The sequence below is a fragment of the Gavia stellata genome, chromosome 1, assembly GCF_030936135.1.
Source record: "Gavia stellata isolate bGavSte3 chromosome 1, bGavSte3.hap2, whole genome shotgun sequence".
NCBI lineage: Eukaryota > Metazoa > Chordata > Aves > Gaviiformes > Gaviidae > Gavia > Gavia stellata.
The window spans coordinates 43,323,940-43,342,296 of NC_082594.1; the positions used below are offsets into that span (position 1 = coordinate 43,323,940).

Consider the following 18,357-nt stretch of genomic DNA (forward strand, 5'->3'; position numbering starts at 1 on the left):
TTTTAGGTATGATAAGCACAACCTAATATAAAGAATTTTTGAGAATTTATCCAACTGTATAGTCAAATCTGAATGATTTGCAACTGGAAGAAATGGGGTGGACAAAATTTAGTGGGTTGTTGAATTATGCAGTAGCATAGTCTACCATGAAACCCGGTAGGCCTAATAAGTCCTTTCCTTCCCTATATACCTTTTTATCCTAACTTTTATTAACTATTTTTTTAATGTCCTCAACATTTACTCTCTCATTCCATCCCACATCTGCAGCTGTTTCTCATCTTTTCTTCCTTGCAGTTCAGCAGGAATAAAGTATGAGGAAAATTTGCCTTACGCCATTGCTCCCACCATTCCCAAGGGATTCTTTACTGACTGCCCTCTATTTATGTTCAGTTGTCTACAGTGGGATTCATCTTTCCTGCTTAAGATATCAAAAGCATAGAAGTCAGAATCTGAGACAGAGTCCTCAGGTTTCCTATATAGTTAGTAGAGAAAAATGGGCACTTACAGAGCACAATTCATGCTGTCCTAACATAAATGTCTAAAATAAGTAAGACAAATGATATCCTAAAAGTACATATTTCTTCCATTGACCATAAGGTGAGTTTAGGATGATTGGCTTAGCTGTAGATGTCTATACAAAAATATCTGAAGTTAGGTGTGATGAATTCCTCCCCCACCTCTAAATTATTACAGTTCATACCATATTCTTTTAGCCACATAGCTGAAAGCAAGTACTTTAAAAGTGGTAAGCTACAAGTAATACATAATATCACTTTACTGTAAAATGAGTTTTAATAAGTGCCACATTAAAATTTTAAGAAGTGAAAGTTATAAAAGAGAAACTTAGAATCTGAACACAATTAGAATTACAGGTTTAATGCAGTCTGTCTGGTTTGACAAGAATCAAATTTCTGTTTACTTCCTGTGAATGTAGTTGCCTTCAGACAAAGAAGGTTTCATGAGTCAATGTTTGGCTGAAGCAAGGTACAAAATGCATATACAACAAATCTTATCACTGGGTACATGACTATATTAGGTGAATAAACTTAGCTTGTTAACTAGAACTGACATATACAACATATAAAAGTCAGATGAGTCAACTGACAATTTGTCCTGAATTGGTTTATACCATACACGCTGAAATTTCAGGTTTATATTCTTAGGTATTTGATATAAATATTAAACAAAAATAATATAGACTATATATATAAATTACTTATTTCAAATAAATGCAAGAGCCATGAGATATAGGAGGGTGTGCACAACTGTGTCTACATTTATTTCAATAGACACCCTCTATTAAAATATGCTAAGTTATTTACTACTGTGTGTCACAGTTATTCATCCCGCTAAGAAATGTATTTCAACCGTATAAGAATACCCTACTCACTTGCCATTTAATGCTGCTACTCCAACAGTGCTTCTGGCAATTGACATACTTGCCACAAATGTCCACTGCTGACTTTGAGGGTCCCATCTCTCAACTGTATTCAAATAACTCCAACCATCATGTCCTCCCACTGCATAAATAGGCCCTTCAAGCACTGTAACTCCTAAAATGGAGGAGAGAGTGACAGAACATAAAAGTATGCTTTATCGATAGCAAAAAAAAAGTTTTCCAAAACACAGCTAACAAATGAACTTGCATATTCAAAGTGAAAATGGAAACACCAGTTTGAGATTTTATTAATTAAGTTTTAACAAACAGGAATAAAATTAATGCCACTCCACATGGCTTTATGAAAAATAGCTCTTGTCAAACAAACCTAATTTCATTCCTTGAGAAGATTGTTTGCTTCATAGAATAACCTGTCAATGATGTGACAGTCTTAGATTTCTGTATACCGTTTAACATAGTATCTCATAAGGTTCTGATCATGAATTATTGCTTTAGAATATCAGTAAGGCACATGATAAATAAATTATGGACTGGATACCTGATAGATTGCAAATTATTGTCAACCTAAAGGGCATTTCATTGAATGGATTTGCTTCTACCAAGGTTCCACAGGGAAGAGAAAGAAGTCTGATGTTTTCAGCATTTTTGTCAATTATGTTGAAGAAAATACACAATTTTTCACTAGCAGGAAGCTTGGTGGACTGGCACAGAATCAGAAAACATATTCAAAGGCTTGAGCAAGTAACTTACAGTGAGAAACTTAAGCTGTTCCATCAATTTACTTTATCAAAAAAAGAAATAACAAGAGAATGGGTACCTTCACAGGCAAATAATATTGGATATATAAGAATTATTTTATCTAGTGAAGAAAAGTAAAACAAAATGTAAAGCATGGAAGTTGAAGTAGGAAAAATTTAAATAAGAAACAAATTTTTGACTATGAGGGGTTTTAATCACCTATTCAAAGGAACTGATGAATTCTCTATCTCACAGTATCTTCAGTTAAGCTTAGAAGGCTCTGGAAGATAAGTTATAGCTAAGCACCATTTGTTACAATACAGTGAGCTCAGTAATTCCATTCTATGATCCATGATCCCAAATGAGCATCATTCTGAAAACCTCAGGCTAAATCCAACCCTATTCCTAAGTCAGTGTCTTTTTTTCCCACTCCATTTCACATGATTTGAACTCATCAAAAAGTCAGAAAACAGTAAATCATTAAATTTTCAGAGAATGGGTTTATTTCTTTCTTGCAGAAAAGTCTATCTTTCATTTAAAACAATGTAAAGTTTCCACATTCTGTGTAGGACTGTGTTTTGTTCTATTTCAGAAAAGTCATTCATTCAAAGCTTAATTTGAGATTAAAATCTATATTTATCAATGAGTTGGAACAAGTCTCAGCTCAGTGTTCACAGAAAGCGTTCCTGCACTTCGGATGTTAGTTTCGGTTTTGGGGTTTTTTTGAACTTAAAAAAAGAATTAAAAAACCCTACTAACCCTTACTGGAATTTTTCTTCTTATAAAGTCTGAGCCTCGTCTTTTTCTGTAGAACCTTCTGTGAACTCATTCTCCAGTTTCTTCTGGTATGAAGAGTCTTGCTTATAAATGCTTTTTATTCAATCACATGTTTCAGCTATAATTTTTCCAGAATATTAAAGTGGATATTAAATTGAACTCATGATTCATATAGCTCAATATCTTATCTCAGAACACAACCAACAGCAAATATGTGGGAAGATGTGTCAGTGTTCACATAGAAAATAAGAACATAATATGCTGTATTTGTGGGGGCTTTTCTGGTTTTGGTTTTGGTTTTGGTTTTTTTTTTTACCCTAATATCTAATAGCTATAAATATTCTTAAATCCTGAACAAACAGGTTTACAAAAAAGTATTTCCTATAATTTTTATAACAACACTGTACTCTTTAGCTTTTCATGTATAAACTCTTCACTTAATGCAAAGTTAAATAGAAAATCAAATTCTTGTTGGGATAAAAAATTAATCTTATTCAAGGAAAGTTTAGGTGTGTGAATGTTTGTGTACACATAGATGCATATATAATTGGTGTCTAGATAAACACACAAACCCTTTCTCACCCCACACATAAGCAGAGTTGCATTATCATGCAGGGAATTTCACAGTGAAAATATGATGCATGTCAAAACACATCTCATCAGTTTTGAAATTTCCACCTTTCACTTCCTCGAATAGCTTATTTGCTGTTTCATTAGGACATGAAGAGTTGTCCTCAATATACTGGTTTTATCTCATTCACTATTTTGTACTTTTTGTCATGTCCTTTCATATGTGAGTTTTATTCTTGTTTCTTTTCCTTCTGTAAATGAAGCCATACCAATTATTTCAGTTACTTTTTATAGAAAATTGGCTTTCCTCTTAATCAAAATACCGTTCTTCCTGCATTTTCATACATTTTTAGCCCTTTTCTTTTTAAATGACAATGAAAACTGATAAGCTTATTGCATTAATATAATGGGTTTTCTCTCCACATTTCCTGTCGTACTCTTTAACCAGGATTTATACAGAAAATAGTCTTCACTGACTTCTCTATAATGAGAACTTTACTGGGTTTATACAATGCATGTAGAACCCTGTGAGATGCACAATTCCTTCAGATTTTTTCCCCGATGTCTTTTACTTTGCATTTACCACTTGCTGTTGTGTTGTGAATTCAACCAGCTTTTGAAGTTCATTACAGTGTTCTCTGAACTGGTCTGATTTTACTGAATAACTTCTACATACTTTGCTATCAAGATGTTCAATTCCGTTTCCACATAAAGTAATCTTACATTGACACAAGGAAATGTCGCAGTTAGAAAACTGCCAAAATAAAAATGTTGGTTTGGTGTGAGATTCATGTCATGCTCCTCTGCCAAAAGGTGTGAATATGGTTACAGCTACACCAATGAAGAAATCTGGAAATTTATTTTGATTGGAGAACTTTAAGTGATTCAATACAAGATTGCCTGTTTGAGTTTGCCAGTTTGCATTGCTTCTGTAACAGGAAAATTGACTGGCAAAGCTATAGGAAAATTATTTTTTCCATGCAGGACAAAGACAGGCTTCTGTACAAAAGTAATTTTCCATGCTGCTGACTATAGGACGTACTGACTTCCTATGGGTTTACACATTTAAAGTCTCTTCTTTACAGAATACCAAATACATTGACATCCTTACATTTTCTCCTTAGGAGCTGGTCCAGTTCTGGCCCACTATGTTTTTAAATACCAGACAAAAACATTCTGCAATATTATATTTCATTCTGTTTTGGTATAGTTATGGCTGTATATGTGAAGGCAAATCATCATTTTGGACTACGTAAATTCAATATATTAATGTTCAAAGTCCAGTTCTCTAATAAGTGAATAAAAAAACCAAACAAGGTTCTGCATTCCATGAAAGCAGTATTATGTCTATTTTAAGTATTTTGTCTCCTTTATTTTAAATTTTGCTTTGATATTTGTACATATCTGAGAAACATAAATGCAAAGTGGAATAGATTGAGAAACCTGTAGTCACAGCTGGTAGTGAGTTCCTCTAACAGTACACCCATGAAAACTAATGGATGCAGATGTCATACATGTAAAGTATGTAAGTAGTATGGAGGAACTTCAGAAAGAATTACAAAAGAACCATTAAAAATCTGGAAAACCTGCTGGAAATTCCATAAGAGATGTAGGGTTTATCAAGATATTTTTTCCAAGAGGTAGTCCAATCATAGTGTATAAGTACCTGCATAAACAAAAGATTGTATGATTAGGAGTCTAACTGTTAGAGGAACAATAAGATCTAATGACTGGAATTAGTAACCTGTTAAATTAAGCCTAAGAATAATATTTTGTATTTTAACCAATGATGGTAAGGTTTTATTGGAATTATGAATTTAAGAATGTGCTAGTTTCTGTGTTGCTTCATATCTACACTGATACATTTTTAGACAGACATGCTCAAACTCCTTGAGATGGCATGTCCTCAAGGTAGAAATGATGGGGAGAAATTCTGTGTTCCTCTTACAGAAAGTCAGTCTACATGATTACAGCAGTAACTTCTGGCCATAAAATCTATGAGTCTATACAAATTTGCTGAATTTGGGCATGGATATCACAGTCTCTTTGACTTTGGTATAGACTGTCTCTTGCAGTATTTGTTCTGGATGAAATATGTCTTCTTTTCCCAAGTTAACAACTCTGAAGGCTTGGCTAGACAAACCTGTCAAATTGATAACTGCAGGAGATGTATTGATGACAGGTTGAAATGACAGAAATGTAAGATTTAGCACATAATTTAACATATCATGACATAGAGAGTGAGATGTTTTGTGGGACAGATATCTCTGGGAAAAACAGCTGGGCTTCTATAGTGAATCTAATTGCGTAATATGTTTTTTCTTTCTTGTTGTTTAACAGTAAATCTATTGTTTCTCTTCTACTTTTCATTCATGCACTCTCCTTCCCACTCCAGTTAAGTCTCCTTGTCTTCCATCTATCCTTCACCTATTGCTTAACACAGATTGCATAATAGAGGTATTATGGTGTAGGGGCGACAGAAGGTCACCTACTGAAAACTCACCACTCTATTATGATATATTAGAGACCTTTTGGTGATTCGGTCTCTCAAATGGCACTGTCAAATAAGAGCAACCTGGTTGAATACTCATTCTTGGTTTCCCAATCATACGTCTTTCCAGAGAGCCATGGCAAATCAAAGACGTTCCTCTGCAGAAAAACCTGGATGCCATTTTGAGAATAGTTTGCTCCAGAAACATTTCTCTGTTACATGTGGATAGGACTATGCCAGATTTGCTCTGTCAATCCTCTAAAGATGATTCTGTTAGGCTCAGTGTTCTCATTGCCAATATAACTTCATGTCACTCACCAGAACTTACAGAAGCTATCTTCAATACTACACCATTAAATATTTTTCTAAAGCTCTGTGACATTTTCCTCACATTATTTCAAGATTTTTAGGATGAAAATAAAAGCCATTAAAAAGTTCATCAAAACTGGATGAACTCAATATTAAAATAATAGAATAAAATTAAGTTTACTAATACAAAGCAAAAGACTAACACAAGATTATTAATAAAATTAATTTGCCAGACTCTGCTTGCAATGGAGAGCCTCATTTCCCTGTCTGGGAAGAGTGCTCTTCCTTTTTCTTGCTTCCATAGCTCTGTATTGTTTGAAATTAAAAATATTCAAGGAATGGGATCTGGCACTCAGTTATCACAACTATCAGTGCCCTATCCTTCCTTTCACTTTTCCTCTATTCCATTTTGTATTAATATGACATATAATAAGAATAGCTCCTGCAGAAGGATCTGAGGAGATCTACCCCAGAGCTTCATGGCTACCCTGAAAGGGAGGAGATCACATTTTCACTGTAGTCCTTTCTTGACTAGGTCAAGCTTTGGAACCTAGATATCCCACTGTCCAGGTAATGAACTTAATTACTAATACAGGAAAATTTAGTGACTCATAGAGGCAACTCTAATGCTTTAAAAAAAAAAAAAATTAAAAAATTGTACTTAAATCCCAGACATCTCTATGTGAGTCAAATAAATAAATAAATAAATATGCAACTTTCAATACTGCTGAATCAAGTAAGTATGCTTGATTAGACTTTGCAACATTCTGGGAGCAGCAAAAATCGCGATTTCAATAAATTTCCCATTAATTTTTAAGATGCTTTTTTTGTGAATATTTCCTTTTGATCATGCAAACTGAATAATCACTCTCAATTTATTGCCTTCTCAGGTCATTGCTACTGCAGAGCTGTTGCAGACTTTGCTGAATGTATACAGATTTTGGTTATTAATGGGATAGGCATATACAAGTATAATTAGAACTTATGAAAGTAGAGTGAGTGTTCAAGAAAAGTGTTACTTCCTTAATACATGCCTTCATTCTTTTAAACAACCAATAATTTGCTTTATGAAGCATGTATAGAATACATGGCTTCAACCACAGTAATAATAATTTCATGAAATAACGTGATGATTGTTTTAATCAAATCAAATCGATAAAGGCTGTTACTTCTGTGATGCAATGCCAATAAAAAGGTTTCATTCCCTCTTCACTATTAAACTGATGTTCAATATTTATTAATAACAATACACAATGATGTATATATAGTTTTAGATGTAGAAAAACCATTAACTTCATACATATTTGAGACATCTATGTCTATGTGACAGAAAAGGCAGCCAAAGAGAACAAGCCCAAAGAAAAAACCCAAGGCAAATATAAACAGACAAATTCCGATCAATCAGTAACTTGTTTTTACAGAAATGTTGGGGGTTTTTTCTCTTCTTTTTCTACATACTCATACTATATAGTTCTGTTTTGGTTTGGTTTTTTTTACATTTTTACATTTATTAAAAATAGTATGAAAACATTAATCACACATGTATTTAAAAGTGGAAACATGGAAGGCTAGATTTATAAAATATAAAAATTTGTATTCTTTGTAAGTCATGCTATGAAGCATCGTTAATTTGTTCAACTAATTTTTACTCAGAGTACTATATATTGCCTTAGATGACACAACAGTCTCCTTGACTTTCACCCTTTCTTAATGCAAAGTTAATGATGCTCATTCTGTTTTGCTGATGATTTCTCATAAAGGGAAGGATGCCCAGAAAGAAACCAGCTATGACATTTACCCTCTTGCTGGCATGATGGTGATAGGAAGTAAGAGAAATACTAACTGTAATCCCTTAACACATTCAGCTTTTTGGTTAAGAAAGTAAAACATCTCCAGATTAGGCAGTTACATTTTGAAAGACTGGACTAACTAGACCAATTTTCCTTTCTCCTATATGCAGCCCCAGCTTCTTTACTATCAACCACTTTCAGCTTACTTTTCAATACAGCTATCATATGGGAATACTAAGATGATACCCATTTAGTCTTAAAAAGAAAAGTGTGCTGAAAATGAAAGCACCACTAAAGGCTGCTGAAAGAAATCTCTATTTTCTCTCTAAATTGCTCTGCCTGTTCTGTTACCACCATCATCCTCCCCGCTCCTTTTATTTCACCTCTCTTCTATCATCTTTCTCTCATCCATATCAGCTAAGGGATTTTTCTACACATTTTTTGGATAATGATACATTACTTGACAAGATCCAAAATTCATTCTGGAAGAATGAAAATGTAGTACTGAAAAAATCAACATCTAACCTTTGTTTAAATTGATGAATCAGTTTTGATTTAAAATGATGAAATGAGACCAACAAGCCCCTCAAATTTTACAAAGTCAATTTCACAGATTTAGTGAGACATATGTTTTTGATTTTGTGTTTAATACTTTATCACAAGTATACCAAGATGCAAATTATAAATAAATACATTTTAAAAACTGCTAAATGAGATAAGCCTTTTTAATTTAAGTACAGAACTGCTTAAATAAAACCATAACAGTGAAATGAAGCAATGCAGAAATGAAAATCTGGCTATTACTGATGACATTAATTTAAGAAAACAAATTCATTCATTGTATCATCAGCAACTGACTGTAGATTCAATAGTGTACTTAGAAACAGAATAGGTATTTAAGCACAACTGAGAAGCATGAATTACAACCACTAAGGATTTACAAAATGTATTAACCAATTGTCTTCATCAAGCAATGGCTGAAGTTATTTAAATACAGTGTTAAAACTAACAAAAAAAATAATAACTTGGCAATGTTTTGTGCATTATTGTCATCTGATCTTGCATCAGGCTTAAAAGTAAACTAGTTGAAACCTGAAAAACAAGGTGTTCAATGGGCTGTAATTTTGTTCCCATTGTTTTATTGTAGTTTCAGACTCCCAGAATCATTTACAGTAGACCTGTCACAGAGTGATTGAGGTTGTCAGGCATCTCTGGAGATTGTCTAACCAATCCCACTGCTAAAAGCAGGAGTGCCTAGAACCAGTTGCCCAGGACCACGTCCAGATGGCTATTAAATAACTCCTAGGATAGAGACTCCACAGCCTCTCTGTAAAATCTGTGCCAGTGTACCAACCTAACAGTAAAAAAGTTGTTTTTCTTTACATTTAGCTGGTATTTCCTGTGTTTCAGTCTGTATTTCACTCTGTAGCACTGAGGACACCATGGCTCCATTTTCTTTACTCCCTCCCATTAGGTATCTATACACATTGAGCCCCCTAAGACTTCTCTACTCCAGGCTAAACAGCCCCAGCTCTCTCAGACTCTCCTTATGTATGAGATACTCCAGTCCCTTAATCTTCTTTGAGGCCCTTCGGTGGACTCATTCCAGTAAGTCAATGACTCTCTTGTGCTGCAGAGCCCAGAACTGGACGCAGTACTCCAGGTGTGTCTCACCAGGGATGAGTAGCGGGGAAGATCAACTCCCTCATCCTGCTGGCAACACTCTTCCTAATGCAACATAGGATACTGTTGGCCACCTTTGCTGCAAGCACACATTACTGGCTCTTGTCCAACCTGTTGTCCACCAGGAACCCCAGGACCTTTTCTACAGACTGTTTTCCTGCCGATCAGCTTCCAGCCTGTACTGGTGCATGGGGTTATTCCTCTCCAATTGCAGGACATGCCATTTCCCTTTGTTGAACCTCATCAGATTTCCATCAGCTCATTTTCCAGCCTGTTGAGGTTTCTCTGATGGCAGTATAACCATCAATCACTCTTCACTGTTTTTGTCATCTGCCAACTTGCTGAGAATGCAGTCTGTCCCATCATCCAGGTCATTAATGAAATTAATCATTAATGATGAACACATTGGCCCCTGGGAAATATCACTAGTGGCTTCCAGCTGGACTTTGTGCTTCTGATTACAACCGTGTGAGCCTAGAAGTTCAGTTGGTCAGGTTGGTCAGGAATGATTTATTTTTCATAAATTCATGCTGATTATTCCCAGTCAAGTTCTTGTCCTTAATATGGACTGAAATTGATTCCAGTATTTGATACATCACCTTATCAGGGATCATGGCGAGGCTGACTGGCCTGTATCCTCCCAGACCCATCTTCTTGCCCTTTTTGAAGATACAACTGGCATTTACTTTTTTCCAGTCCTCAGGAACCTCTCCTGATCACAATGACCTTTCAAAGATAATTAAGAGCCTCACAATGACATCAGCCAGCTCCCTCAGCACTTGTGGGTGCATGCTGTCAGGTTCCAGGGACTTGTAAATGTCCAGCTTGCTTAAATGTTCCTTAACTTGATCTTCAGCCACTGAGGGTAAGTCTTCCTTGTTCCAGACTTGCCCCCCTGTTTTCAGGGACCTGGGAGTCCTGAATACAGTCTTAAAGACTGAGGCAAAGAAGGCATTGAGTACCTCAGCCTTTTTTGTGGTCTTTCTCACCAAGTCCCCTACTCCAGTCAGCAGCGAGCCCACATTTTCCCTAGTCTTCCTTTTGCTGTTGAAAGACCTGACAAGGCCTTTCTTGTTGCCCTTCAAGTCACTCATCAGATTCAACCCAAAATGAGCTTAGCTTTCCTAACCCGAGCCCTACAAGCTCAGACAGGGCCTCTGTATTTCTCCTGGTTCACTTGTCCATTTTTCCACCTCTTGCATGCTTCCTCTTTAAGTTTAATCAGGAGCTCTCAATCCATCCATGCAGGCCCCCTACTGCCTTTGCTTGATCTCCTGCACATTGAGATGGAACTTTTTTGAGCTTAAAGGAGGTGATCCTTGAAAACTCTATCAGCTCTGCTGGGCCACTCTCTTCTCCAGGGCCATATTCCCTAGAGCCACAATTGCAGAGCACACATATACTGCCCTCAGTAGAGTTTCTGGCTGCCTTTTGTGGAAGCTTCTACACAAACTGTTGCACTTGTTGGCTGCCTCTACTACCTGTGCTCTGACTCAGAGCTATCTGTGAAACCCCACAGTCTGATTCTTGCATTATGTTTTCTAAGAAGTCGAGTTGGAAAAGTTCAAAGCAATGCAGAAGTATTTACTTTCACCATTAGGCAGTGTTTGCACCATATGTTTCAAAAAATTATGAGTAGTAGTGATAAGGTAATAGCCCCCTGCAAGCAAATAAACAAATACACCCTTTACATTACAGCAGACTGTGTCATGGAAGCCACCGAGGCGAAGGGCTCCGGAGCGGAGGATCGTGACGGGGGACCCTTCCTAGGGCGGCAAACGGCGAAGGCGAAAGCACAGGGAGAGGGAGGGTGCCCCAGCCCGCCCCCACACCCCCCACCCCGAGTCGTCAGCGCGAGCTCCTGAGGAGCGGCAGCTCTGACTCAGCGTGGGCGAGGACCAGAGCGGGGGCGGCCTGAGCCCCTCGTGTACAAGAGCAGCCCTCGGGGAGCGCGAGCGACCCGCAGCGCGGCGACCAGGGCGGGCAAACAGGGCGTGGTGCGTCAGAAGGGCGTGCCACATCTGTTTGCGTATCAGTTTGCGCAGGCAGGGTGTGCAGGGAGGGCGTGCGGGCGGGGCGCAGTCCTCCCTTTCTGGCTCTAGAGGCTCTCTCGATGAGTGGTCATCGCCCTCCCAGGAGAGGCCCAGCTAAGGTCTCCACTCAGCTGAAAACCATCGCCAGACGGAATGTGGCGACCCAGACAGAGCTCCCGCCCAGGCACGCAGCTGTCCAGGTCTCCGGCTGCCAGGAGTGCCTGAGCCTGTCGCTCGTGCCTGAGGCCGGGAGAGACAACACCTGTGTGCGGTGGGACCAGGTGAACGATCTGCTCAGCCTGGTGGCAGAGCTGAAGGAGGAAGTGGAGAGGCTGAGGAGTGTCAGGGAGTGCGAGAGGGAGATAGACTGGTGGAGCCATGCCCTACCGTCCCTGAGGCAAAGGCAGAGGATGGAGGCTCCATGAGAAGCAGAGGATCCCTTACCCTCTTGCTGCCGGGCAGAAGGAGGGGACCTAAGAGATGAAGGAGAATGGAAACAGGTCCCTGCTTGGGGCAGCAGGCGAATCCCCTCCCGGCCTCCCTCACCTTCCCAGCTGCCCCTACACAACAGATACGGGGCTCTGGAACTTGAGGGCCAGGATAACGAGGATATGGATGAAAGTCCTTCCAGGGTTTGCCTAGGGTGAGACAGTCTGCCCCATGCATCACAACCAGCTCTACTAAAACAAAAAGGAGGGTAATTGTCATAGGCGATTCCCTCCTGAGGGGAACAGAGGGCCCAATATGCCGACCTGACCCAACCCACAGGGAAGTCTGCTGCCTCCCTGGGGCCCGGGTGAGAGAGGTCACTAGGAAACTCCCTGGTCTGGTACGGTCCACTGATTACTATCCACTGTTGGTTTTGCAGGTTGGCAGCGATGAGGTTGCACAAACTAACCTAAAAATGATCAAGAGCGACTTCAGAGCACTGGGGAGACTGATTGAGGGATCAGGAGCACAGGTAGTGTTTTTCTCAATCCCTTCAGTGGCGGGGAGGAACACTGAAAGGAACAGGAAAGAGAACCTGGTCAACACATGGCTCAGAGGCTGGTGCCGTCAGAGGAATTTTGGTTTTTTTGACCATGGGGCGGTCTACACGGCACCAGGCCTGCTGGCTGCAGACGGAGTTCAACTTTCGTCAAGGGGGAAAAGGATTCTTGTTCATGAGTTGGCGAGTCTCATCAAAAGGGCTTTAAACTAGATTCGAAGGGGGAAGGGGATGAAACCAGGCTGCCTAGAGATGAGCCTAGGGGTGGCATGCTGATGTTGGGGGTGAAATCGATAGCCCAGCTCAAGTGCATATGCTCCAATGCACTCTCCATCATTTATCAACAGTCTTGGTTAACAGGCAAGGTCCCGGATGACTGGAGGCTTGCCAACGTGACACCAATCTACAAGAAGGGCCGGAAGGAGGATCCCGGGAACTACAGGCCTGTCAGCCTGACCTCGGTGCCGGGGAAGATTATGGAGAGGCTCATCTTGAGGGCACTCACAGGGCATGTGCAGGACAACCAAGGGATCAGACCCAGCCAGCACGGGTTCATGAAAGGCAAGTCCTGCTTGACCAACCTGATTTCCTTCTATGACCAGGTGATCCACCTAGTGGATGAGGGGAAGGCTGTTGATGTTGTCTACCTGGACTTTAGTAAAGCCTTCGACACTGTCTCCTATAGTATTCTCCTGGGGAAGCTGGTGAATCGTGGCTTAGACAGGTGCACTCTTCTCTGAGTAAAAAACTGGCTGGACGGCCAAGCCCAGAGAGTCGTGGTGAATGGAGCAGAATCCAGCTGGCGGCCGGTCACAAGCGGAGTCCCACAGGGCTCAGTTTTGGGGCCGGTCTTGTTTAATATCTTTATCGATGATCTGGATGAGGGGATTGAGTGCTCCCTCAGCAAGTTTGCAGATAACACCAAGTTGGGTGGGAGTGTTGATCTGCTTGAGGGTAGGAAGGCTCTGCAGAGGGATCTGGACAGGCTGGATTGATGGGCTGAGGCCCATTGTGTGAGGTTCTACAAGGCCAAGTGCCGGGTCCTGCACTTTGGTCACAACAACCCCAGGCAATGCTACAGGCTTGGGGACGAGTGGCTGGAAAGCTCCCCCACAGAAAAGGACCTGGGGGTGTTGATTGACAGCCAGCTGAGTATGAGCCAGCAGTGTGCCCAGGTGGCCAAGAAGGCCAACAGCATCCTGGCCTGGATCAGAAACAGTGTGGCCAACAGGACCAGGGAGGTGATTGTGCCCCTGTACTCGGCACTGATGAGGTCGCACCTCGAATCCTGTGTTCAGTTTTGGACCCCTCACTACAAGAAGGACATTGAGGTGCTGGAGTGTGTCCAGAGAAGGGCGATGAAGCTGGTGAGGGGTCTGGAGCACAAGTCTTATGAGGAGTGGCTGAGGGAACGCCAAGTCTTATGAGGAGTGGCTGAGGGTTGTTTAGCCTGGAGAAGAGGATGCTCGGTTGTTTAGCCTGGAGAAGAGGATGCTCAGGGGAGACCTCATTGCTCTCTACGATTACCTGAAAGGAGGTTGCAGAGAGGTGGGTGCTGGTCTCTTCTCCCAAGTGATGAGTGACAGGACAAGAGGAAATGCCCTCAAGTTGTTCCAGGGGAGGTTTAGGCTGGATATTAGGAAAAATTTCTTTACTGAGAGAGTGGTGAGGCACTGGAACAAGCTGCCCAGGGAAGTGGTGGAGTCACCCTCACTGGAGGTGTTCAAGGAACATGTGGATGAGGCATTGTGGGACATGGTTTAATGGGCATGGTGGTGTTGGGTTGATGGTTGGACTTGATGATCTTACAGGTCTTTTCCAACCTTAGTGATTCTGTGATTCTATGATATATTAAGAATTCCAGAGCAGATTGTGTCATAGATGAGGAATTCAATATTCAAGCGTTACTGGTTCTTATATTTTGCTCTCAGAACTTAGGTGCCAGAACTTCTATGTTATTCTTATATTACATATATGGATTAAAAGGTAGTCCCAAAGGTATTGCTTTTAGCCTCCCCATCCCACAGGATGGAGCGCAGTACATCTCACATCTGTTTCAAAACCTATACTGAAGTTACTAAACAGTCCGTGATAACTGCAAATGGCAATACCACAATCAAAATCTGAACGTATACATTCTACCAAGATCACAAAGCAAAATATTTTCCAATAAAATTGATGAAACAAGACTATTTTCTTTCATGAATGTTCCAGGTCATTTGTTTTAATAGAAAAAAAATTAAATTAATTTTAAGTAGTCTGTGTTGAAATGTCAGAGTACCAATCGCATTAGCACGCTGTAGAATTCTTCCTCCTTAAAGAGCAAAGGTGCTGGCCTCTATATACATTTTATTTTTTTTCTAAATGGTACAGCCAGTTTCTGCATGGTCTCTTGAGATAAGATTTGTCATCTTTTTGTAGTCAAGATACTGAACAGTGTGTTAGAAGATCAGAATTCATCTTGACTTCTAGAAACAGGTTTTCATGGTCACTGTAAGTGTCTACACTAAGGTGTGTCTGCACATCAGAGTACATAATTCTGTTGTTTTCTGTGTTCTATGCCCACTAGATAATAAACATCTATCTAGATTTACACTCAGAATTTAGACTATGTTTTTATTAAAATATATAATATAGAATGGGATTTTCCTGTTCCTAAATGAGAAAATAACAATTTCCATCAGACGCTTGAAGTCTTACTATCATTAAGCAAAATGCATACAAGAATAATATTGTCGTCTCTTTCAATACTGTTTGCTAAGAGAAGGGAAAGGACACAAGGCCCTCACAGCTTTTCTTCCTGCATCTTGTCTTCAACAATTTGACAAAATCAGTTTAAAGCACAAAAAAAAAAAGAAATCCTCTTGGACTTAATGTTCCACATGAAACTACTGCTCTGTTGTTGTTTGTTGAGAAAAGCAATCATACATCCAGAAAGGGAGGCTTTTATTGTAAGAGAATTATATTAAAAATAATCAAGGTCATTATTTATCTGAATAAAGAAACTGGAAATTGGTGGAATCAAATTTTACATTTTTTTAATTTGTAGAAAATAATAAATCTGGCATTGAGGGACTAATTTATCCTATCCATCTTTTGATGAATTACTTTCATTTTCATGACATTCTGAACAGTTTGTCTTTGCTAGTTCGCATGCAGTTACTGGTCAGCTGAGACTAGAAACCCAGCTATGAAGATTTCTTTTAGGAAAGGAAACAACTTTTGTTCTTAAGAGGAGATATGTTTTCAGTAATATATTGAGCAGTTAGGTGCAGCAAGTACAGTAGAAAGAAATCTTAATATTTCCCTGAAAATGATGAAAACCTTAATAACTCGATGTTTGTTATTTATTCAGTCATACAGAAGCCAGTACCTATTAAACTTTATTTCCTGTAATAGAGATGCTTTTTGGGGACTATGTATAGTCTTGATTAAAAAATGTCCTAGCTAAATTGTGTCTCAACACAACATACTGCTGTTTATCAGTACAATCTGAAAACGGCAGTCTCCTGAACTAGAAAATTTTTTGAAAATACTAAAATAAATTTTGCAGTCAAATTGTACATACATACCAAAAAAAAAAAAAAAGGAAAGAAGAACAAGCAAGAAGGATAATATGTTGCAGTACCATGTTAGTTACTATATACTGGGAAGAATGATTTTTTCTACCTGGAAAATAATTCTCCTAAGCATTTAGACTTAGAGATTTATGAAAGCAAATAGTGTTATTTTTTAGCTAAATGAGATCTAAAAATGAATATTGTCCAGTGTGCAATGGTAGGCATTTTCCTTTTGATTGCCTTCATAAAGCTATGCAGCAAAAGCCCTATTATGTCTAATTAGATGCTGAGATCTGTGGAGTTTCAATTATTTATACTTGGAGATTGGAATGGGATTTTTAAATTGCTTTTCTGTGATGTTGCAAAATAATGGAATACTGCCTATCATATTTCTAACTCTGCCTTTCCTTATCTGCATGGTAGACCTAATTTCACACAGTGACATTTTTAAAAGTGACAGTTTTTATAAAATAACAGGAAATATTGTTTCATGCCGACACTTTTGGGTACGAAATGGCAAAGAAAAAATTATCTGTAGTGTCAGCTTTACTGTAGTCTCTGCATTTTGATATTTGTAGAGACACAGAATTTTAACTGGGAAGGATAAACTTGTATCCAACAACTAATTTTTTTAAATAAGGAAATTGCCTTTTAAGAAGAGGGCAGACGTATGCTGTAACATGACATTGAAGGTGAGGAGAAAAATAGATCAGTGACTTCTTATCCAAGTATTAAACTTGATTAAGTAAGACTCAGACTTTACTCCACCATTTTAAGCTCTGCATTTATTTAGTTTCCAGGTAGCTGTAATTTTCTAATGATCTCCTTTCTCGCTCACATCCACAGAAGCATACTTTGACAATTCTGTATTAATTGTAACTAATATTGCTGCTTTTCATTACTCTGGTCTTGCCTTCTTTAAAGTCTTAAACCACTTTTCTTCCATACTACTAGTGTCAACATAAACAAAAGTAATGATGGTAAAGTCCAATTTGTTTTAAATTACGCATCAATTAATTAAACCTGGTATTTAATTTTCACAACCATAATCTTAACTGGGTGTGAAATACAAGTGTGGTTCTTTGGAGGCTGCATATAGGACTGCCATAGGCCAAGCTGGGGATTTAGTATGTGATAATTTGGAGAATTAGACCTGACCTACCCTCCTTAGTGAATATTCAGTGACAAACTGTTGAAAATACCTCTTCCTATGTTTGTTCCCAGGCAGGTATCAAAGCTGATTAAAAGAATTATAAAAACACCCCTGCCCTCTTGGGCCAGAAGATATTATACTGACATGTTAATATAATGCAAATTTATAGAAGCAAAGATCTGCCTGCCGGCTCTTTGTTTACATTCGGTTTTGTAGATGAGACACCAGATTCTCAATTCTGCCACACTATTATCCTGAGAACATGACTCAGAAATTATTATAAGTGTTGCCATAACGTTTTGTAGCTCTTTAGTGAATTGGGTCATGATCTACTGCTTACTAAGGGTGCAAAGTACAATGACAAGGTACTTAATAGTTCAGAAAAAAAAATGCTTCTAATGCTCCCGATGATTAGGAGAAAAATCCAAAGAAAAACTCTAATATACATGTGAATCAATATTGCAGAGAAAATACTTTAAAAGGCTCAGGTCTTCTGTTAACAGTGAAAGCTAGAATGATAGATTTCCCCTGAGATTTCAACATTAAAAAATAACAATAATTTAACTACATAGAGGTACATGGTACTAGTCAACATTGCATAAAAGATTCTCAAACTAATCTCTAAACAGCTGCTTCTGAAAGGGTAAACAATACAGCTATGTCAGAACATTGCTGTGCTCTGCCAAGCTAGTCTGTTGAAGAACTATTCCACTCTAACAAATTAATATCTGGAAAAGTTTCCCTTACCCAGTGTTCTAGCCTTTGACACTATAGCAAACATTCTGCAAAAAACATGACTATATCTTTCAAGAATTACTTTATAAATAGTTCATGTGCTTATAGTACTTTTGGGAAAATGAATTAAT

General features: G+C 38.7%; 1 protein-coding gene across 2 annotated transcripts in view; it reads right to left on the minus strand.

Moving 5' to 3' along the window:
- Positions 1-18,357, minus strand: part of KLHL1 (kelch like family member 1) — a 238,422-nt gene that overhangs the window by 20,872 nt on the left and 199,193 nt on the right. For both annotated transcript variants that reach the window (XM_059819433.1, XM_059819426.1), the window contains one exon: positions 1,391-1,553. In XM_059819433.1, coding sequence (XP_059675416.1) covers positions 1,391-1,553 — 163 coding nt within the window. The remainder of the gene's footprint in view (positions 1-1,390; positions 1,554-18,357) is intronic.